The sequence below is a fragment of the Chelon labrosus genome, assembly GCF_963514085.1.
Source record: "Chelon labrosus genome assembly, chromosome: 5".
NCBI classification, from domain to species: domain Eukaryota; kingdom Metazoa; phylum Chordata; class Actinopteri; order Mugiliformes; family Mugilidae; genus Chelon; species Chelon labrosus.
Genome location: NC_140341.1, coordinates 5,124,540 through 5,147,784, shown reverse-complemented (window position 1 = coordinate 5,147,784; position 23,245 = coordinate 5,124,540). Strand labels below are relative to the sequence as shown.

At 42.4% G+C, this 23,245-nt stretch overlaps 2 protein-coding genes across 2 annotated transcripts; one reads left to right on the top strand and one right to left on the bottom strand.

Annotated features, from left to right (window-relative positions):
- Positions 1–5,873, top strand: LOC311488155 (GDP-Man:Man(3)GlcNAc(2)-PP-Dol alpha-1,2-mannosyltransferase-like). The gene is made up of 6 exons (XM_084544680.1): positions 1–77; positions 306–527; positions 729–931; positions 1,046–1,214; positions 1,715–2,397; positions 2,679–5,873. Exons 1-6 carry the CDS (start codon positions 22–24, stop codon positions 2,960–2,962), a joined length of 1,617 nt encoding a protein of 538 aa, XP_084400806.1. The 5' UTR covers positions 1–21; the 3' UTR covers positions 2,963–5,873.
- A 497-nt stretch (positions 5,874–6,370) lies between these two features.
- On the bottom strand, positions 6,371–21,595 carry LOC311488761 (serine/threonine-protein kinase Nek5; the record flags this gene model as incomplete). Its single annotated transcript, XM_084545610.1, has 22 exons — positions 21,538–21,595; positions 21,365–21,462; positions 20,293–20,376; positions 19,444–19,514; positions 17,843–17,929; positions 16,867–16,921; positions 15,111–15,224; positions 13,866–13,952; positions 13,276–13,366; positions 12,420–12,532; positions 12,134–12,192; positions 10,950–11,105; positions 10,137–10,215; positions 9,436–9,543; positions 9,146–9,226; positions 8,551–8,652; positions 7,757–7,825; positions 7,565–7,660; positions 7,307–7,481; positions 7,085–7,195; positions 6,843–6,996; positions 6,371–6,701 (listed from the first exon to the last, which is right to left on the bottom strand). Exons 1-22 carry the CDS (start codon positions 21,578–21,580, stop codon positions 6,371–6,373), a joined length of 2,364 nt encoding a protein of 787 aa, XP_084401736.1. The 5' UTR covers positions 21,581–21,595.
- Between the last annotated feature and the right edge of the window lie 1,650 nt (positions 21,596–23,245).

Sequence of the window (23,245 nt, the reverse complement as noted above, 5' to 3'; positions counted from 1 at the left end):
GTCAAGAGTTGTGTTGTCAAAATGGCAGGACATGAGCATCACCACCACTTATCCCTGTGCTTTTGCGACTTAATGAGGTAAATGTCGTGTTTTTTTTGCACGTAAGTAATAAAATAATTTAAAACGGAGCTTGGCACGTAAATAAAACCGAGTTACGAGGAGTTTTGTGGCTAACTTTAGCCTAACTAGCGGCTAGCTTGCTGTTATCAATGTGAAACCAACGGAAGTAACTGACAAACGTTGGCCTCGCCTTCAAACTTCAGTGCTCGCTCAGTTTTCTGTCTCTCCCCCTTCGTCCTCTGCAGGTTGCTGTGGTCCCTGGTCGTACCATGCGTTTACCTCAGCTTGTTCCTGACCCTCGTCCTGCTCCTGCTGCTGCTGGGGCTCCGCATGTGGCTGCAGGGCCGACGCAAGGCCCGCCGGACCCAGGACGGCGGCCCGGCGGTGGCTTTCTTCCACCCGTACTGCAACGCTGGAGGAGGCGGGGAGCGGGTCCTCTGGTGCTCCCTGCGGGCCCTCATGCAGCGGTAAGTTTAAAGACCCCTTCCTCCCAGATCTTCGCCCAGTGAGACTACTGTATGTGTGCAGTGATCTGTCAGGAAGAAGCCAATGCCATGCGAAAAATAGTCCTATAATATGACCTTCTTCCAGCTGAGACTGTTTAAACTTGACCCTCCTGAATGTAAACAAAGCCCTCAACTCACTCCAGCTTCCCCTCACGCTCCCAGATATCCCGGCGTCTCCTTTGTGGTTTACACCGGAGATCAGGGCGTGACCGCAGAGCAGATTCTGGAGGGAGCCCGTCAGCGCTTCAACATCACGCTGCCTCGACCGGTCACCTTCATCTTCCTGCGTCACCGCGTGCTGGTGGAGGCCAGCTCGTACCCTCACTTCACCCTGCTGGGCCAGAGCGCCGGCTCCATGTTCCTCGGTAAGGCCGGACCAAAATAGGGATTGTAGTCTAAGTTGTAGGGGGCTGTAATCAAATAATACACCTCACGGCAAATATTTTATATGACACAGATGAAGTGTGTTTGTGTTTCAGGGTGGGAGGCGCTGGCGGCCTTTGTTCCTGACCTGTACGTGGACTCCATGGGTTACGCCTTCACTTTACCAATCTTCCGCTACCTGGGGGGCTGCAAGGTGGCGAGCTACGTTCATTATCCCACCGTAAGCACCGACATGCTGTCTGTGGTCAGAGAGAGGAACCCGAGGTAACGCGCCGCGCACACAGGCGATTAAACCATGCATGATTCATTCCACCCCTTATTGTCTGAAAGTGTTATCACCCGCACACACACCTGTTGATCTAAGCTGCAAGGACATCCCCTTTCTTGGGTTTATTTATGGTGTTTGTTTCGTTTCAGCGTGTGAAAATGCCGCCGTCAATTCTTCTTTTTGTTCGGTTCCTATCCACCAGAGAAAATAAAGTCCTAATGTCTTTATCTCAGTCTGAGCTGCTTCATATTGTTTTTGCATTTCCTGTTTTTTTTGTACAGACATCATGACACTGAAGATGTGTGGTTTGGCTATTTTGCGAACATAAAATGTTAAAATTAGCCAGTGTCTATATTTTCTGCACAAACATTAAAAGTTTAAATATTCCAAAGGCTGTTTTGTAAAAGCTCTTCGCTAACTTGAAAGCCGTTTTATTGCGGTTTTACTTTCAGGAAACAACACTAACCTGTCTGTCTTCCTCCACTTTTGATTCCAGATTCAACAACGCTGACTTGATCTCCAGAAACCCCGTGCTGAGCGCAGTGAAGGTGGTGTACTACTGCTGCTTCGCTCTGCTGTACGGCCTCGTCGGCTCCTGCAGCGACGTCGTCATGGTGAACTCCACCTGGACGCTGGGGCACATTCTGGCTCTGTGGCGCTCCCCGAGCCGCACCGGCGTCGTCTACCCGCCCTGCGACGTCAGGGCGTTCCTGGACGTCCCGCTGGAGGAGGAGGAGGACGACGACGAAGACGAGATGGACGAGGGCTGGGAGGAGCTCGGGCGGGAGCTGGAGGAGGAAGGCGGTGGAGGAGGAGGAGGAGGAGGAGGAGGAGGAGGAGGAGGGGGAGTAGGGGACAGGAAGTGCCACACCATCGCGTCGGTCGGTCAGTTCCGACCGGAGAAGGACCATCAGCTGCAGATCAGGGCGTTTCGCAAGCTGCTGGACAGGAAAGGGGACGGGCCTGGTGGGAGGGAGTCGCTGCGGCTGGTGCTGATTGGTGGATGCAGGAACCAGGAGGACGAGGAGCGGGTCCTGATGCTGCGTGGACTCTGCCAGGAGCTGGGCGTGTCCGACCGTGTCGACTTCAAGCTCAACATCCCCTTTGAGGAGCTGAAGAGAGAGCTGGTGAACGCTACCATCGGTCTGCACACCATGTGGAACGAACACTTTGGCATAGGTGAGGACAACACGCCGTGTTAGCATCAACTACATCTAGATTTATTCAACTATGTCAAGATACCTAAACAAAACATCTGAAATAACAATAAAACAAGACTGAATAAATAGAAATATCAATAGCAGTTAGTCCAGAAGAACGTCATTCTCCTCTTCTCAAGCTGTGCTTAATTTCTGTTGCATCAAATTTAGTGGAGTTGCAGCTGACAATTTTTGATCTACTGTTATACGGCTGAAGTTGTGGCTCATAAAACAACACGTTAAACCTCCGTCTGTCTCCAGGTGTGGTGGAGTGCATGGCCGCAGGCACCATCGTTCTCGCCCACAAGTCCGGAGGTCCAAAGCTGGACATCGTGGTGCCGCACGAGGGCAGACAGACGGGCTTCCTGGCCGACAGCGAGGACAGCTACGCCGCCGTCATGGAAACCATCCTGGCGCTGTCGCCGTCGGCCAGACTGGAGATCAGACGCAGCGCCCGGGAGTCTGTGGGCCGATTCTCGGACCAGGAGTTTGAGGCGTGTTTCCTGTCTGCTATGGAGTCTGTGATGACTAAACTGGAGCGATGAGGAGGAACGGGCGAGGCCGGGTGTCCGCCAGGGACCGGGACGTCACGTGTCCTGTTTAGTTGTGTTTAAGTAGTGCTACACAGATGTGTGGGGTGGCGGAGCAACGGTCATATCCATGTTTAAAATTAAGCTTAAGCAGTTAAGTATCAAGAGTTATACAAAAACTTCTGGTGGACGCGCAGAGCTAAAGTTATTCTTCTTATCTTATAAGCAAAAAAAAACATTTCCAGTGACTTTGCATGTGTCAAACCTGTGTGTGAATGAGTCGAGAGTAAAAATGGATGGAGACAAAAAACAACAAAACCCTGACCTTGTTTTGGAAATACAGATGTCTATGAAGGACTGATGTGAAGGATTTAAAGCAGAAATTGAAACATAGAATTCATAATTTGAATAGTTTTCATTAGTGTATATTCACCTGGAGACGACGCTTTATAACAAACAAACCGAACATTGACTCTAGAAAGGACCTTTTTGCATTTTTACATTGGAAGTATCAGCCACCATACGTTGGTCAGTTGGTTGCAGTCTTCAACCTCGCCACTAGATGGCACTAAGTTGTACACGGCGGTCCTTTAAAATGAAGACGTGATTGAAAAAGACTTAAACATTCAGAAAACTTTATGTTTAATCACATTTTTTTCCAGTGGGAATATAGGATTTCCAAGTTGGAATACTTTTGGGTTATATTAGACGAGAATATTATTACTGATTTCATATTTCTGTGATTATTGGGTCCAGAAACAGTTTAGCCTAGCCAGGCACAAACGCTGGAAGGTGCTAGGTTGCGTAAACTGATAAAAGAGAGATCTTCTTTGCAGTCCAGCTTTTGACAAATGCATCCAAGTCAGCTGGGTTTTGCTGAGATTGTTCTGTTCAATAGTAGCACAAATGTTGACCAAATTTTCCTGACTGTCTGTTTCCATCCACTCAAGTTGTGTGAATGTGGGTTAACCAGTTGAGGGGCATTGATAGCAGGTGGATCTTATTCTCCAGCCTGTGCCATTAAATCACTGTAGAAGAAGAAGAAGAAGAAGACGCGCGACGACGTCTTTGGATTTTTTTGATTTATCTCCGGTTATAATTCAATGATGGAAGTTCAATTTTCTGTTTTTACTTGTAGGAACACAAGAAACATGTAAAGAATCATTTAAAGCTTCCGGCGTTTGTGCTGTGCTAAGCTAGGCTAAGCTACGCTAAGCTAACTGTCCTTACTGCATCTCTGTAGTGGAGAATAAACCGATACTGAGCTGAGGAAGAGACATTTATTTTATATTTACATTCCCAGCCACGAAATGTTTGCTTAATGTAGAATTGATTTATATCTCGTTAACATGGTTTTTGGTTATGGCTTTGTTTCTGTGATGGTGTCGTTTTACAGTCTTTACTAGACACGAGGAGGTCTGAAGGAAGTTTAATGAAGACTTTTCTTTTAATGCTTTCTGTGCACACGAGAATCACTTAAACCACAGTGTGTTTGGGCCAACGTGTCTCTTATTTAAAGGTTTCACCTCCTGCGTTCCTGTTTGTGATGAGGTCCAAGCATGGAAATACGATTATGTGTAAAATATGAACTAATCTTTACTTTCAAAGAGGCATTACTGCTATTTAAGTCTTACCTATGTGTATAGAGGATGTTTGTTTCACTCAGAAACTTAAGTTCCACTTAGACAATTCTGCAATAAATGCAATCATTAAACTCTTCGGATGAACTGCTTGTTGTGTGCTGCTCAGGAAATAAACACGGCGCTAGAGAGAATATTCGGCTTTAAAGGACAAAATCTGGTGTGAACAAATATCTTTAAAAGACCAGAAGCAACATTACTATACGTACTGTGTATGTGAATCTTAAAAAGTCAGCTTATATATTTTGTCCTGCTGCCCCAAATACTCACTAGAGCTCTAAATGTGGATTAATCTCCCACACAAAATAGTTTCCTCCTGTTGGCATATATATATAGTTTTTTAAATTTTAGTCTAATTATGAAGTTACTGCTCTTTTAAAAAAATAAGGTACTATTATATAATTATGGGAACCAGTAGACCTGGAGCAGAGAGCCACAGACAGAGCAGGGAAGTCAGACACTATTGAGTAACACATTTGTTGTTGGTTTTGGTCTTTTTATGCGGTTTGTTCACATTAAGGAAAAAAAATACTGAATAAGACCAAATCAGCAGTTTGAGTCAGGGAAAGCTGTGTAGCAGCCATTCACACACTGACACACACACACACAAGCTGTGGTCAGCTGTGTGCGGCTGAGAAACTGAGTTGCTTCGAGCGTGTGCACGTCTTGTCTTCTTTGACTTTACATCTGTTTAACTGAGGCTTTGCACAAAGTTGTTCCAGGCTCCTTTTAAGACCTTTTAAGGCACTTTAAATGGACAGCTAGTGGGACAGTGAGTGTCTCAGGTGGAAGGTAACCTGTGGCAATATCTTGTAAACCAAAAATAGGTACACATTTGTTTAAAATAACTGGTGCAACTTTGCTTTCATTTTGGAGGCTGTGGTTTGTAGTACTGTTATGTTCTACTGTTACTTTGACATTGTAGTCAGAGGGCAACACAAACACTTTAGAGTTTAAATCAGTCCAGTTTAACAGCACAACCGATTACATCCTCCAAAATAATCATCCAGTTGAATTACCACCCTTCTGATGCTGTTTAAACATAAACAGAACATTATTCCAGGGCTGTTATATTAGAAAGTAATTTCACTAGTGTACCGGTTAAGTTTCTTATGCAGGCTAGTGAGCAACAAGAAATCAGATTTAACATAGAAGCTGTGTCAGTGAGTGAGTTTGTCCACAAGAGGGCACTGACAAGTTTTTATTTTTTAATGATTTAGTCTTGTACCCTTTAAAAGTTCCTGCTTGAGGACGTAGCGCTTTTCTAGTCCACTGATTGACAAGATCGTAGCTTATTTGTCAAACTCAAAAATGCATTAATACAGTTCACATTATTATTAAGCCTTTCTTGTTATGAATGCCTGGGAAAGCACCTAATTAACCATTTGATTGCCACCTGGCCCATTCAGATTTAATACAATTTAAAATGTTTTACTTTTAAACTACTTAAAAGGACCCTAGGTTGTGAAAAACAAAAAAAAAATGCATTTATAAATTTTTTTGCAGCATCCAAATGAAAACAGAGGTCTAGAGTGTTAAAAAAAATCTGTAATCGGTAATGAGTTTCAGGTTTTCAGAGAAAATTTTCATCTCTATTTGATCTCTTATTTGTTGACTGTTCACACATTATTCCAATAAGTAGCCCAAGCACTAATCTTAACATATTGGTGCATCGTCCTCAGTTCAAACTAAATACTTGTAAATGCTGCTTCCCAGTTTTCCACAGGGTACCTTTAAATAAGAAACCAGCTACGAGAATTTAGACCTTAAAGTTAGTGAGTTCTCAGGTACCCTGCTGATTTAAAGCTGTGTTATCATCTGTCTGGGACTCGCCTGAACACTGGGGCTGACGGTCGCCTTCTTCTCGCTCAGAGGAAAAGACCTTGGGCGTTGCTGCTGCGACATCTTCACGTGAATCCTCAACTCTTGGTTGGATTTGCTGAGGATCTTCAGCGCTCACTGCACTCCCAGCCTCCTCCTCCTCCTCCTCCTCCTCCTCCATGTCATCAGCCACCTGCATGTTTTCATCTGAACTCGTGTCGTCCATGACAAACAGGTTCCTCATGGAGTCTGCCACTGCTTCTCTCAGCTCGTCCTCCGACTCCTCAAAGTTCCTGATGAGAAACAGGTAAGTAAACTGAAATTAAACTCACTTTGGTCGGTCTGTCAGCAGTTACTAACTAGTTCTTCACTTCCTGATATTTAATAATGATAATAATCCTTTAGCTTAATGTAGAAACTTGAGCTCGACTTACGTGTCGTCGTCATCTGACCTCGGCTCCAAACGTTCTTCATCCATCTCCACATCAGAGTCCTCCTCCTCCTCTGCCTCTTCTTCTTCCTTTTCTTCCCTCCTCTCTTCTTTGACCTCCTCCTCCTCCTCCTCCTCGTCTGTTCTGTGCTCTGGATCTAAGTCCAAGAGTAGATTTCAATATTTCACATCATGTCCGTCCTGTCTGTAGCTGAAGTGTCAGATGTGAGTGTGTGAGGCCTGAACCTGTGATCACCGAGTCCAGAGTTGATGAGGTGAGTTGGGCCTGAGCCAGAGCGTTCAGCAGCGTGTTGGGGGGGCCGTCGACCCACTGCCTGCGAACTGTCTCTTCCTCACCTGGGGGGGGTGGGGACATTCACAGGACATGACATTAAGGTGACTTTTCTATTCTGAGTAATAATTGTTAAATTTCATCTCAGAGTAGTGAACATTAAAATGCATATTCACCTTGTTCAGACCCGACTGCTGTGTTGTAGACGGAGTTGACGTCCATGTTGGCGAGCGCGTCCAGCAGAGTTTGAGGAGTCCTGTGGCTCCACCCTCTCCTCACCTCCAACCAATCCCTGAGCTTCAACTCCTCCCCTTCTTGGAAGCTCAGGGTCCGATTCAGAGGGTCCACTTCCTGTTCAGAAAGAGAAGAAGAGGTGCAGTGAAAAAGAGAGAGAGAGAGATGAACTCCTCCTTCTTATGTCCTCCATCTCTCACCTTGTCCTCGTCTCCCCCTCGTCTCTCCTCCGTCTCTATTTGTGAATCTGCTGTCGTCTCTTCGTCATCTAACCGGATCTCAAACATGATTCCCTTCTGCAGAAAGAGAAAAAGAGTAAAAGATGCTGAAACCGATGTAGACTCTTGGATAAAACCTTAATTCTGTCTCATTAACTGTTTGTTTAATCTCACCTTATCTTTTTGTTTTCTCCTCTGATCTCTGTTCTCTTCTCTGATCTGCTTCAGAGCTGCTTCCACGTCCTGCAGCAGGAACCAAACACAGGAGGAAACATCACTGCTCATCTACAGAATAAATACTTTATTCCCAAACATGTGTTGCCATTAGTTTTTGTTTGAGCCTGGCTACTTTATTCAGGTGTTGGATAGATGTTTAAAAAAACTCTGTGTGATTTAAAATAATGAATGATTATATGGTGGTGGTGTGGCACATGTAAGCTATAAGGTACAGGTACATATGGCTACAGAGGTTTTGGTCTCACAGTCTCTTGTAGTTATAGCTGAAAAGGACATTAAGAGCCATGACTCCAAAAGCTGAGGCTCAAAAAGTTCACAATTAGAACTGATTCTGTTTTTAAAACACAACAGCAACAACAAAAAAGCTTTGTGCAATAATTCATAAAATAATAAGTGATTGTTGTGACGACCAATTTTGGTTTTGTAGGCGCCAATCTATGTATACAAAATGAGAGAATCTATTAAAAACATCAATAAATTGTAAAAGAAATATGTGATGAAAATACAGTTTTTGCTAATATTGCACTTTAAAACATTACAGTCAATATGACCTATGCCTTTAAAGTTGAATTGGTCCTTAAGCTCGTTATTAACAAAGCAATAATTCAGTATCTTTACTGTTCATCAGTTTTAAACTATCAACGTGTGCTATGCTCTGAAGTTTACACAGATTAGAATTATTATAAAATGTCAGCGTGGACAGAGTGAACTAATGTCTGGTCGGTGTTTACCTGTGCAGGTGCAGCTTTCTGTTGCTCCTTGTTTTCTACAGAATGAGATGGGTCTCTGGGTTTCTCCACCACAAAGGTCTCATGTTTGTGCCGTGGCTGAGCCTGACAGAGTGGAAATATGTTGACTAGAACACAGAAAGTAACTGTGGACAGGAGACGACGTGCATTTTAACCTAAAGTAGAATAAAGTGGTCCAGATATTTTCTTTATATATGAGTCTCCAACCTCTTGCATTTCTTGAATACTGAAATTATACCCAGTTGAAAGAAGAGGTAGTATATTTCAGAGATCTCTAGTTAAAAGTTGAACACATATGAAGGACTCAGTGTCAGTGACCTGAATATCAGTAGACCTGTGGTGATGTGTTTTTACTCTGACCTCAACTTCAAAATATCATACCGGGAAGTTTGTCGATCTCACCATCTGAAGGTTACATGGAACAATAACCCAGTTCTGTATTTATTTTAAAAATAAACTTGAGAGACCACTCATATTTTTTATCTAAAACCAGTAAGAGGGAGGACACTGCATCATGTTTAGGAAGATGATATAATGAGTAACTTCATAATTATATAATTATTATTAGTTTGTGTACCTCTGCTTCAGCTCTCAGCCTCATCTGTCTCATCTCCTGGTGATACTGTTGTCTGATGAGATCCAGCTGACGTACGTACTCCTACACACACAACCAACCAACAAACACACACTCAAATTTACTCTTTATTTTCTACCTTTATTCTTTCTTTCAGATTTTCATTTAAAAAGTTTTCATGTTTACATTCGATACTAAACACAGCAGAGCAGAACATTCACAGCTCATGCACCGTGCTACTCTCCTTCCCTACAACTCTATAATGTCTATAGCGAGTCTCACGTGTGTCCTACCTGCTGTCCCTCCTGTCTCCTGTCCTGGGGTGTGTGCTCAGGTCGTCCCACTTCCTGCTCCTGACCGCCAGGCTTCCTGTTGCGCTCAGCCGTGCACGGACGCAGACCCTGAGAGTCAGAGAGGAAAAGGTCAAGCTTAAAGGTTAGAGTGGCTGAAAAGAGCAATGGGGAAATTCTTTGTCACTTTAATCAACTACAGAAGCTGGCATTTACACTTTATTTTGTGTCATTTTATAATTGTATACTTCAGGTTTTTACTTTATACTGCAATGTGTTTATTTTAAAGGTTTACTTAGTATTTCATTTCTAGTAAATTTCAAGTAAACTTATAAAACTACAGACGATAATACTTCTGTACTTTGATTCATGTATGTTGGACCTTTATTTCTAATACAGGATGTTAACATCAAAGTGAAGCTTTAGACAAACACCCTACTGCACAGAAAAAGTCACAGTATACTCCTTATTATGCATTTTTTTCCTTATATGAAATGTTTTTAATCTTTCATTTGTTGCAGACTATATTTTAACTGATAAAACAAGCTTGGTGGCTTTTAAAATGCAGGATTTTACTTGTAATGGAGAATTTATTAAATAAGAAATAATACTCTGAATAACTAATCAGAGCTGCATGTAGAGTCTGTCAGTGTGTGTGTGTGTGTGTGTGTGTGTTAGCATGGAGCTGCTGAGCTTGGTCCTACCAGCTGCTTCTCTGCTCTCAGCTTGTACTGGTTGGCCTCCTGTCTCCTCTGCAGGTATTCATTACGAGCTGCAGCCACACTGACGGACACACGGAGAACAGGTGAGGATGTACAAACATACTGTTAAAGTCATTAGTTGCAAAAACAAACATAGATTGTGGCTTTTACAGGAGAAATGAACCGTTTCGAGAAAGGGATTTAGATGAGTAGAATGATACCACTATCGGTACAACATTTCTCAATTAATACAAAACAAATTTAACCCTAACAGTATGACTGGAGGTGTAATAATTATTGTTTAATGTAATGCAGTTAATTTTAACATTGTTTGTGTTGTACCCTAGCTTTTGCACAGATGAAACAAACAACAGATGATGTGTTAATTATTGAGATTTCTATGTGTTTGTAGGTGGACAGAATCAGGAAAGATATAGCCTCCTATTTCTAGAGTATTATGTATTGCCCCAAAATGTTGATGTAAAAACAAACCTGAATACACAAAACCTGCAACGTTGTATGTAGAGATGAATAAAGCAGATGATTATTGGTTAGCCAGTCAACAGAAAATGAATTGGCAGCTATTGTCGTTATAGTTTAATGGTCTTTTTTAGTCATTACAGAAGAAGTTTTTTTTAGAAGAGTTGCATTGTCAAACTAAATATTTATCAGACAAAACAAGTCACTTGAAGACGTTCTTTGGCTTTGATGAGCTTTTGTTTTCATGGTGGATGGAGAAAATAATAAATAAGTATTAACTACAGGTAGTGGCTCAGGTTATATTTATCAGAAAATATTTTCATATCGGCGACTCACCGCTGGTATGGTTGCACAGGAGGAGCAGCATAGTCTTCACATCTCTCCTGAGGAGCAAGAGGAGGAGGAGGAGGAATATCCTCCTTGTTCATCTGAAAAGCATCCAGCTGGGCGTGGTAGTGCTGGTAACGGCTGAGAGGCGACTGACCATTAAACCTGTGTTTAACAGTACATGTTATACATGTGTAAGGGAAGGTATTATTTGTCATTATACAACACTGGACAAGAAAATTGCATGGAGGGTTTGTCCTGAGCTGCTGCAACGGATCACGGCGCCACTGTGGGTCAGCCTGACCCAGCGCCTAGAACCCTAGTTTTTTTTTTTTTGATGAGTACCTGGAGGAAACATACACAAATTTGAACCAAAGACCTTCTTGCTGTGAGGCACCAGCGCTAACCACTGTCCCACCGTGCTGTAGGTGTAGATAAAGGTCCACATGTGCCACTCACTGAAATTACACACTGCAGATTTTAAGGATGATAATAGAATGTAAATTTATCTTTATTTATATTTGTACCAACTCGAAATTTGGTGCACTTCAATTCAATTCAATTCAATTTTATTTATATAGCGTCAATAACAATACAAATCGTCTCAAGACGCTTTACAAAAACCCGGCCTGAAACCCCCAGAGCAAGCCTGAAGGCAACGGTGGCAGGAAAAACTCCCTTTTAACAGGAAGAAACCTCGAGCAGAACCCAGCTCATATGGAGGGACCCATCTGCCTAAGGCCAGCCGGGTACAGACAGAAGAAAGAGAGAAGAGAACAGCAAGATAAACGTACATCTGTCATAGATACACATATCTGACTAAAGTGTACATGTGGAATCTTATGATACAAACTGATGATGTTACATGACAGTTTGAAAATGTAAGAGGAATCATAGGCAGGTTGGAGAATTGTTCATTCAGGGAGGAGTGGACGATAAGTCTGTGGACGATAAGTCTGGGAAGCTAGAAAAGTCAAATTTTAAATCTTCTGTTTGTTTGTTTTCCAGAAGAATATACAAATTTCTATGTTCCCCACTTCCACGGCAATATACTGTATGCCTGCCTCTTCCACTGAAGCCATTAACCATGGTCAGGTTATTAGTGTGTGCAAATAGTGCAAATAAATCCAAAGCAGGTGCTGCAGAAAGCGTTTAATCTGTGTGAAGCTCATTCTGAGCGGTCTTGCACCCACCTTTGTTTCCCTGCAGCATCTCTGTCTGCAGGTGGTTGTCCTGCTCTTTGATGCAGAGGCTGCAGCCGTGAATAAATTCAGTGTTAGTACAAAAGAAATACAAGAAGAACTTAACTGATGCATAAAGACAGTGTTTTAGACATTTTGGAAAAAAAGGGGGCCATCAGCAGTTAACAACAAGCGTCTAATGTCTGAATTTGTTCGCATGTCTTTTGTTTTGTTTTATTCAGCACCCTTGCTCTTTAACTGATTATTACTATTATTATTATTATTCCATGGTGGTTACTTTGTTGTGGGCAGGCGTGTGGACTCTGAGAGGGACTCTCCAGTCAGGTTTAGCAGGTAGTCTTTTGTCGGCGACACCAGGCCTCCCTGCTCCTCTGGGCTTCTGTATCTTCCCTGGGAAACAAGAGAATAACAAAAAGTGCACATTCACATATTATGTCTTTAGAGTCACATTTCTCTTAAACTGTTTTCTCAGTTTGTATGAATGAGACTGAACATGTTCTAGTTGCTCTTTTAAAAACAAATAACAGGACCAGAAATGAAACCTGAGACAAATGAGTTGCGTAACCTTTATGAAGCCAGCAGACACTCCCTGAATGATTTAAGACAGACACTGATGTTACCAAAACACAACGAGTGCCAAGACGTGGCGTGTTCACACTCTGGCCCAATCAGGATTCAGCTCGTGTTCCGTGAACACGGAACAATGTGGCCGAGGACAGTTTCCCTAAACTTTGTCAGATGTGTTCAAGGACAGTGGCGGCAGTGTCGGTAAACAACCGCTAGGTGGAGCCACAATCCTCACACATAACGAGAGCCCTCAGCGACAGAAGTGAAACTGTCTGGGGAATCCATTTTTGATTACTGCTGACTCTTTTTTTAATATACAGTATTTATGTATTAAGAGTCAGTCCGGATTACATGAAGACACAAACTGAATCCATCCATCTAATCTGAGTTCTCTGAGATGTCTGGAACAATCCACTTTGAAAGAATGAGCAGAATGTGCATCTCACCAAATACTGATTTGATTTAGCTTTTGACCTTTACTGCACTTTGTTGGAAGGCACTTGACAAATAAAAACTACTCATGTTTCTGAACGTTTTGCACCGTAGCACACTCTTTGCAGCCCTACCTCGTGTGTTCGCAGCTCTTGTTCTAGCAGATTGTGGTGCTGCCGCTCTGTTTCGATTCGGTACCGTGTGGTTAAACTCTTCCTGCATCACCTGCACACATGGGAAACCGCACACACACACACACACACACACACACACCCACACACACACACACACACACACACACACACACACGTTCATGTTATGATACTTCTGAGGACGCTCAACTGAGGAAACAAACACATTAGCTCATTTCCCCAGCAGCCTGAACATGCAGCGACAAATAAAAACTGTTCACACATTTCTGTTCTAAAAACAAAACGCCACAAAAATTATTCAGAATATATCTTACTACCAGACATGAACAAATGGTAAATGGCCTTGTTTTTATGCCGCGCTTTTCTACCTATTGGGCTTTGCAGTCACAAACAAATCCACCCATTTGCTCACACAAGTACACACACATTCACTGGGGGTTCAGTGTCTTGCTCAAGGACCCTTCAGCATGTGGCATATTCCAGGGGTCGAACCACTAACCCTCTGGTTTGTGGACAACCTGCTCTACCTACTGAGGCACAGCCACCCAACCAGTCAGATTATTATTATTTACCTGAGGGTCCAGGTGTTTGCTGATGTGCTTCTCCAAGAAGGGACGTCTGAGGACCGAGCTGACGGAGGGACGGTCCCGGGGGTTGACCTGAAAAACAGAGTTCCTCATGATTTCCGTGAAAACTGCCAGAATATTTCCAAGAATGTGATATTAATGGTAACGAAAATGTTAGTAAGTTAAGTTAAGATTTTAGGAAAGTTTAAATAATACCCATTTCCATCACCATTTTGCTTATTTTTAAATTCTGGCCTGCTGAAATTATGTGGAAATATATGTATTTGTATTTCTAACAGCTGAGTGGGTGAAGGTTAAAAGCATGAAGTGTATTTTATTTTGTTATTATTAACTTGAATCACAAAAACCATAGAGAGTTACAAGTGCAGGCAAGCATGTATTTGTGATTATCAGGAGGATTTTTAACATTAAGTCTTTTCAAAATTAATTCTGATAGTCATTCACATCAGCTTAGCTTTTATGTGACCGGGTTTATTTAGCAGTTGACTCTATTATTATCTATTCCCTTACATTTAATACCCTTTTGGCGGAAGCTTGCGCTGAAACTATCGCAGCAGAAAAGCATATTTACACTGACGGAGGCAATAATCAACAGCCTGCGTGCTGCAGCATCGACGGTGGAAGCTCCATTATGTGCAGCTCAGGCTAATTTCCTGAACAGCCGCTCAAACAGATTCTGACATTAGCTTCTATTGGAGATGGTCCAAAAAATGCTGTCAGAGTCAAAAAGAAACCTAAAACTGACCCCAGTCCTTAGAGCCTTACCGTAGCTAATGTTTGAGGTCATCGATATCGGTCAAGAACTTTTACTTCTTGTCTTTTAAAATGTATTAAAAACAGATTTTTGTTCAACAATCTCTCAGACATGTTGACTTAATATAAATTGATTAAAACAGTGTTTAAAAACAAACTGAAAACCTTTCTGTTTTCCTGCATCTGATTAGTTACAACAACATTATTATCAGCTTTATTTTCAGTAATGTGTTGTATTCTATTAGCAAATCATCTGTTTTATTGTAAAGCGACACTATTTGCCTGAAAACATTTAGAAATTACAAAATACTGTTTCATTATTTTCATTACGAAATCACACAAATTTCTACGTCTCAGTGTGACTCATTCATATCTGAGTCATCACGCTATAAAGTTCAGGTGAGTGACGTTCAAGTCCAGGGGTCATGTGCATACCTGCTGTTTGTTAATATCCACATCCGCTCTGAGGAATCTCACCTTAAAGAGCTGCGTGACCAGCAGGCGGAGCTCGTAGGAGTAGCGGGTGGGTACTGGGTTGTAGCGGCCCCTGCATATTTTACCAACCAGCTGTCTCAGGCTGCTGCCCTCAAACTGCAGGTAGATACAAACTGCTGTCAGTCGATTGAAATGGGAAGAGAAAACGGTATGAGGGGTGATTGATAGCTTTGTGGTATAAGACAGAAAGCGGCAATTTAGAAGATAGGCCCTTTCTATATGTGATGCTTCATCCTGCAGTCATGGATCATCATTACTGTCAGACTGGAAACCACCAAGCTAAATCCGGCAGCCCACTTCCACACCACGCTGTGAAAAGGGGGCGCCCCAGTCTAGTTAAAATAACTGACACAGCAGATAACTGCACAAAAGCCAGACGGGCAGTGCTGACTTGCAATTTTTCCAACATTTCACATAATCATTTAAAACAATGAACTACAAGTGGATGAAACGAGAGCTGTGTCAATCGTCTCCTTCTACCTGAGGCCTGCTATCGACATATTATGATTCCTCCTAAAAGGGGCAAAGGAACAGTGTCTATGGGAACACATGAAAACCTTGCCCCATTGTACTGCAGAAGATGTATTAGACCTTATTAGAAAGGTAGAACATTCATTCATTCATTCATTCATCTTCTATAACCGCTTATTCCTGTTAAGGGTCGCGGGGTCCGCTGGAGCCTATCCCAGCTGTCATCGGGGCAAGAGGGGGGGTCCACCCTGGACAGGTCTCCAGTCTATCTCAGGGCTAACACAGAGAGACACTCACACCTACGGCCAATTTAGAATCACCAATGAACCTAACCAGCATGTCTTTGGACGGTGGGAGGAAGCTGGAGAACCTGGAGAGAACCCACGCAGACACAGGGAGGACATGCAGACTCATGGCCCATTGATTCGAACCCGGGACCTTCTCGCTGTGAGGCATCAGTGCTAACCACCTCGCCACTGTGCCGCCCGAAAGGTAGAACAAACAAATAGAATCAACTCTTCAATGTTTTGTTCTTCAGTTTTTCAATCAAGCTCATTTTAGCTCAGCTTTGATTTCAAGATTTCAAGCATTCCAGACCAATAACATAATAGGACAATAACCCATGACTAACTCCAAATTCTTCCCTTAATTTGCACTATCTTTTTACAAAACATGTAATAAACAACCTGAAATGTAATGAACAAGTGCCATTTCAGCTAAGTTTAGTTCTGGGTGTTGTGTTCTGTCCACTACTCTAGTAGTTACTTTTATTGGACAACTGCAGATAAAGTCTTATGAGTAATTTCGTGCCGAGGGCCAGATTAGACCCTCTGATGGGCCGTATCTTTGACACCCCTGCTTTAACGGTAAGTGTCCCAATTGAGCAAACCAAAAAAACAGCTGAACTTAAAGGGGAACTACTGTTTTTTTCACAACCTGGACCTTATTTCTGGCATAAAATACGATCGTTTACTCACCCAAATAACTTTTGTGTGATTTGCACTCGTTTAGGAAATAATTAGATCAATGCATATCCTGAATATTTTTCCGATTCTGAGGTTGTGGACGAACCATAGCAGTAGCAAATTACAGGTAAACAAGCCGACCATAATAAAATCTAGATTATACAAACAGTAATACGTGTGTAACTCATGTAAAGAATTTTTAATGCACTGCTGCATGAGCCGCCTAATTAGCCTCAGTGTTGGGATTAGCACAGTGTTTGTGAAGCAGCTGCTGCTGCTGTGCAGGGTGTGGCGATTCTTACTGGATGCCTCAGGGTGCAGAGTTCATACAGGACACACCCCAGAGACCAGATATCCCTGCAGAGAGGACACACACAGGTTTGCACCGTGAAGGAAGGCCTTAAATGCAACCTGACGTTAATTTAGCCGTGTTTAAAGTCACTGGCAGACACCCTCATTTCCATTACATCACCCCGTGAATGTTCTGGCCATATGAGATTCAGGGCGTGCACCGGCAAAGCCATCATAAAACGTCACTCTCGGTTCATGTCAACTTGACATATTTCTTGTTGAAACAGGATGCAGAGGCAGGGTTTAACAGTATCCCGTTCCCTTGAGCTCGAAGGCGTAAACATTAAACACAAAGCAGAGATGTTAAGAGCGGTGAAGTCTCCGATCAGAGCACAGCCACCGGCAGAAAAGTCTAGTAAAAACGTTTTTTTTGTTTTTTTTTCTTGGCTCGAACTCAAGTATGTGTGCGCAGTGTGTGCTCTGGTACTTAACTTGGTGAGGACTCGTTTTTAGACTTCGAGAGTGGGGACATTTTCAGACATTTTAAGACAATTTTAAAGAACGGTTTGAGAGTTTATAATCAGGTTTAGATTAAGGTGAGGTGTAGGTTATATGCTGTCTGTGTGTGAGTGTGGGAAAGAGGAAGCGACTCTGACCTCGGCTGACTCAAAACAAGGTCGCAGAAGACAGAAGAACAATGATCCAGTCACAGAGACAGAGAGAGGAAGAGAATCACAGGCTTGAGATGTGCTCATGTGTGTGTTTGTGCGTGTTGTTTTTAAGATGAACTGCAGTCTCACGACGGGATCATTACAGAAAAATGCATTATTATTACACCCACATGACTGACCAGCAGTCCCAGCCAGGGACATCCGCAGACTCTCTGTCAAGAGCAGATAACCTCCTCACTGCACATACGGTTATGCTTAGGGATCATCTTTTACACCCTTACATCAAGCTGACTGACAGAGAGACGACCACACATACGTCTTGTTGTTGTACGGACGATTCTCGCAGATCTCGGGGGAGAGGTAGTACGGCGTCCCGACACAAGTCCTGGCCAGCTCCATGGTGCTGCAAACGCAACAAACTCAGCAAGGGTTCAAAATGTAAAGAAAGTGAAACCTCAAATAAATTGTAAACACATCGCTCTGTTTGTTGTTCTGTCGTCTGTGGTTTAACTCTAGAAGCTCTCCTCGTCAGATAATCTCTGTTTGAGTTAAAACTTTAGTTAGATTTCAATTCAATTCGATTCAATTTTATTTATATAGCGTCAATAACAATACAAATCGTCTCAAGATGCTTGAGACCCCCAGAGCAAGCCTGAAGGCTCCTTTTAACAGGAAGAAACCTTGAGCAGAACCCAGCTCATACGGAGGGACCCATCTGCCTAAGGCCAGCCGGGTACAGACAGAAGAAAGAGAGAAGAGAACAGCAAGATAAACATACATCTGTCATAGATACACATATCTGACTAAAGTGTACATGTGGAATCTTATGATACAAACTGATGATGTTACATGACAGTTTGAAAATGTAAGAGGAATCACAGGCAGGTTGGAGAATTGTTCATTCAGGTAGGAGTGGATGACTGCAGGATTCCATGAAGACTGGGCAGGCTGATGAGACCACGACAACAGATGTAGTATGGAGCTCTACAGGAAACGCACAACTCCAGGCCAGAGATACTCACAAGAAGATGGAGGAGGAGGGGAGGAGAGGGGAGGGGAGGGACACACAGCAGTTAACATGCTATACAGTAATGGCACAGAATTGCATGTAGTGGATAGGAAATTAGAGGGCAAGAGCTCTGTGCCAGAGAAAAGAAAGCGGAGGATGCGAGAAAGAAGAAAGAAGGAGGACCAGCTTTAAATACGACCACAGACACGTCTCTCTTTCTACATACGCCTGCTCAATTTATATAAAACTGTCGATTCTGTTGATAAAACTGACTTACAGTGAAACAGTTTGACATCTAGCAAAACTAAAAGCTGGGTATCAAAGTGTTTGGTTGTAGCCAAATGTTTCTGTGCACTAAAAACATGTGTAACAAAAGCTGGCTTTGAACGCCTGATCATACTGGTGGTCTTATTTACCCGTTTTCTGATCAGACTTTGGTTTAAGACAACCTGAGGCTACTTAAAAAAAAAAGAACAGAAAAGGAAAACCTGAACAAAAACAAACAGTGTCACTTCCCCTGCCATAAAATGAATGTACCATTACATTTGCATGAGAGGATTTCCTCTGGGACAAGAATATCTAAACACACCGTCAAGAATATTTCATACTATAAGTGTAAACTTTATCGTGCTGGCAGCGCTTTAGCCACGACTTAAAGGTCTTGCATACTTAATGTGTTATTTGTAGGACACACACACACACACACACATGCCACCCCCGTTTTGTCCCACTCTTAGTTTTGCATGTAGCAGCCAAAAGCTACAGACCGACCACTATTTCCACATTCGTATGTTTACACGTCCGGGTCGGCGGCTTGTGGAATGATAATCAGATGTTTGGACGTCTTCCATGTGCCGCTGAGCGCTCAGTGACAGACAGCTGCACAAGTCAAGATGACACTGACTTACTTATTCAACATTCTTGCGATTCCAAAGTCCCCCAGCTTTGCTTTCATCCCTCCGTTGGTTAGGAAGATATTCTGGACCAGAGGGAGAGCAGGAATGAAAGCATGTCTGTGTTCGACCAGATAAACACTGACTGGGCACGCAGTGTGTGTGTGTGTAGAAACAGATATGACTGATGAAAGACGGTGATGGCTGTGAACAGAGATCCAGTCTGTGGTCAGTTGTGAGGAGATATTTTGGGAGCTGGCACACAGCGAGGTCTTTGTTCGGGGCAAAGCTGATCTCAGGACAGTTCAGCCGCACAATCCAGTGAACTCTGTCATGATAATTCTGGTAAATTAAAAAGCTTAACCTCGGGGGTCTGCGGATTATGTTGTTTGTCGTGTATTTGTTCTGTGAGGAATGCATGACGGTGTACAGTCTGTGGGTTACAAAGCTCAGTTAAAGTGATGATCCACTCAATTTAGGATCAAACACTGCAGCCCTGAGAGGTGGCTGTGATCTGGATGGACCTTTGACTTTTACAATTTTTGCATGCAAAGAAAAACCTGTTATATTTTTGTCCCAAAACTAAAATTTGTTTAAACGCTTACAAAATTTGATCTCACAGTTATTACGTGAAATTCCATATTTACCGAAGCCTTCCTGTTCTCCTCCATCTGTCGGTATGTTTCATTCATAAACTAATGCAGCTGCCAACGTCATGTCATCAGAGCAGTAATGGGTGTGTTTGTGAATGCGTCATTGTCTCGACACGGTTATGAGCTAGTTTTGACAGTGATTTAACTGTATGTGTGTGTGCGATGTGTGATGTGCGATGTGTGTGTGTTTAGTGTGAACTGGGTCGGATACCTGAGCCTTGATGTCTCTGTGGAGGACCTTCCTGTCGTGGATGTGTTTGAGGCCGAGGCAGATCTGAACGAACCAGTCCACGATCTGAGAGACACACAAGTCATGTTTTCATATTTGTAGGCAGAAATTATTACTTCCTAACGGCCGCATCGATAGAAAACCTCACAGGTGTGTGTCTGCTTTGATTTATGAAGTTGTGAGAACATAAGCCGGCCTGCAGTGGCCTGTATTCGTCATTCTGAGTATCTGGAAAAGCTACTATTAGCTTGGAGGCTAAAAAGAGTGGGCCACTCCTGAATCATTCTAGATCAGTGGTTCTCAACCTTTTTGGGGTCCTGGACCCCCTGCATATTTTTGATCGGCCTTGAGGAACCCCCATCCGATCTGGGGGGGTGGTGGTGGTGCAATTTGATAGAAACTTTGAGGCAAACATGAGCTTTCAGTTGTGTCTCAGTCACATTTGAATAATATAATGCTATTTCTATAAATGTCATAGGATCTTTTTTAAAAGATAGTTTATGTTCACGGACCCCTTGCACTTACACCACGGACCACTAGGGGTCCACGGACCCCCGGTTGAGAATCTATGTTCTAGATGGTCATATTGTTGTGAAAATATTTGTGTTTTTTAATGTCCACTTGAGATTAAGATGTAAATTAAAAGGAGCCGTCTGTGTGCGCTACGAACTCGTTTATTCTTGTCACCTCCGTTTCACTTCTCACTGCTCAGCTGAATAGTCAATCAGCGTGGTCTCTTTTACCGACACGCTCCACCACCAATTATTCAACATGCTGAATTGGCTGAGAAAACACAGACAGGATCAAACTGGTGGCAATGGTGCAGGACACACTGCTCCAGACTAGGACCACAGAGGAAGGAGGAAACTTTATAATTTCAAGCTCAATTGTGTGTCTGTGTGGATAGATGAAGTTTGAAACCATCATAATGAAGACATTTCTATTCATATTAGATATTTTTTCTCTCTGTTTGAGGCTTAACGTAAAAGTAGGAGTGATGTTTACATCTTTAGAAAGAAAGATTCTGTTTGTGTGTGTGTGTGTGTGCGTGTACCTGTTCCTCAATGAAGGGAAGTCCTCTCTGCGTGTTGATCCTCTTCATCAGATCTCCTCCGTCACAGTACTCCATCACTATATACAGGCTGCCCCGCTCTATACGGACGCGTGAGAAAACTTTAAATGCAAGCTCATGAACTGCACGCTCTCCGCGGCGGTTCGCACACTCACCTTGAAATGACCTGATGAAAGAGACGATGTTCGGGTGTTTCATCTTGGACAGCAGCGTCACCTCCTTCTTGGACGCCTCCTTTTCCCTCGCTGACATCTGAGCGACAAACACACAATGCGGCACTGAACGTGTAAATGGATGTCAGTCCACAACAGCAGGGTAATATAGCACATTTCAGACAGGTTAGTGCAATTAAAGGTATGTTAGGAGATTGACAATCTGAAAGAAATAGTAAAGGAGACCATTAAAGGTGACAAATTAATACTAAAACACATGCCAACACCTAAATTAAAGGTTAAATTAAAGAAAAATGGCATAGAATTAAAAAGCTGCTGCAAGTCCGTCAAGAAAGAAAAGGAAACTTGAATAAACACAGGAAACTGCAAACTTAAAAATAGATATAAGTTAACGTAAAAAAGAAATGGAGAGTTTTGCCGCCGTACCTTCCTGAGGCTGATCTGTTTGACCACACATTGTCTGTCTCCACCTCCCCCTTTGTCTCTGACCAGGAAGGCCTTCCCAAACGCACCCTCTCCAATCTGACTGATAACCTCATAGTCGTTCATAACACCCGGAAGACCTGCAACAAGAAACAGAAAGAAAAAAATAAATGTTAAGATAAGATATGATTAAACTTTATTAATCCCAGAGGATGTTGTCGTTCCATGAGAGGATGCTTATCACAGCAAATGGAGCTCAATCACAAGGGCCTCTCCATGGACACGTCACCGCCATCCCACTGCAAATGTTCCTGTTGTTATATTTTTTGTATATCTGAGTGTGTATATATTTACTATTGCTATTTTATTTATGCATGCTGTGTGCAACAAACCCCAAGGCAAATTCCTTGTGTGTACAAACATACCTGGCCAGGTAATCTATTTACAAAGGCACAGAACAGAGGCAAGTGGAACATTTATTAATTTTAGAGGCTTAAACATTCACATTGACGATTAAATGACTAACCAGTTACCAAGATAGTTCATTTCTGCCAGTTATTCAGCTATGATGAGAAGCGTTGAGGTTGAAAAAAAGGAAACACACAACTTAAAAATGTTGTAGTTGGTGCCGTCTTTTAAAAATAACAATACTCCTGAATATTAGAGTACATGTCAAACGCTTCAAAGTGAATGTAAAAGTATTAAATATTACAAAAACTTCATTGATATGGCATAGACTTACAGTGAGAGCAATTTAAAACATAAAAATATTTAATTTGTATGCACTATTATGTCAAAATTTAACAAATGCTTCATAATTAATACGCAGAACATTGTTATATTATCAGCAGGGTAGCTTATAACAAATATAGTCGTTAGCTACAGCTAAATAAAGCAAATGTAAGAGACAATACTTGTGATATTGTTAGCAAAAAAAAAAAAAAAACATATATTCGTCATTGGAAAATAATAAAACCGAGCCTTAAAATCAATAAATAAATAATGATTAGTTGAAAACATGATACTTTCCTTTGATACTAGCCTATAAATATCATTCAATAAGTTAATAAACCGTTTTTTTTTTTTCCTAGTCCGGATGGAACAAGTCCGTTACCATGGAAACGGTAACACGGGCAGCTAGCTCTCAGGCTAGCATGCTAACTTAAGTTCACCGGCCATTAAGTAAAACCACGGGGTTTTCCTCTTTTCAGTGTCGCATTAAAGACTTCACTCACCTTTTAGACAGTCAACAGAAGTGGCAGAAACA

Excerpts from the sequence above, each read along its gene's own strand:
- LOC311488155 (XM_084544680.1), top strand. The coding sequence starts at position 22 with ATGGCAGGACATGAGCATCACCACCACTTATCCCTGTGCTTTTGCGAC. Across the intron at positions 932-1,045 it reads CGCCGGCTCCATGTTCCTCG|GGTGGGAGGCGCTGGCGGCC; the intron begins GTAAGGCCGGAC and ends TTTGTGTTTCAG. Across the intron at positions 1,215-1,714 it reads GTCAGAGAGAGGAACCCGAG|ATTCAACAACGCTGACTTGA; the intron begins GTAACGCGCCGC and ends TTTTGATTCCAG.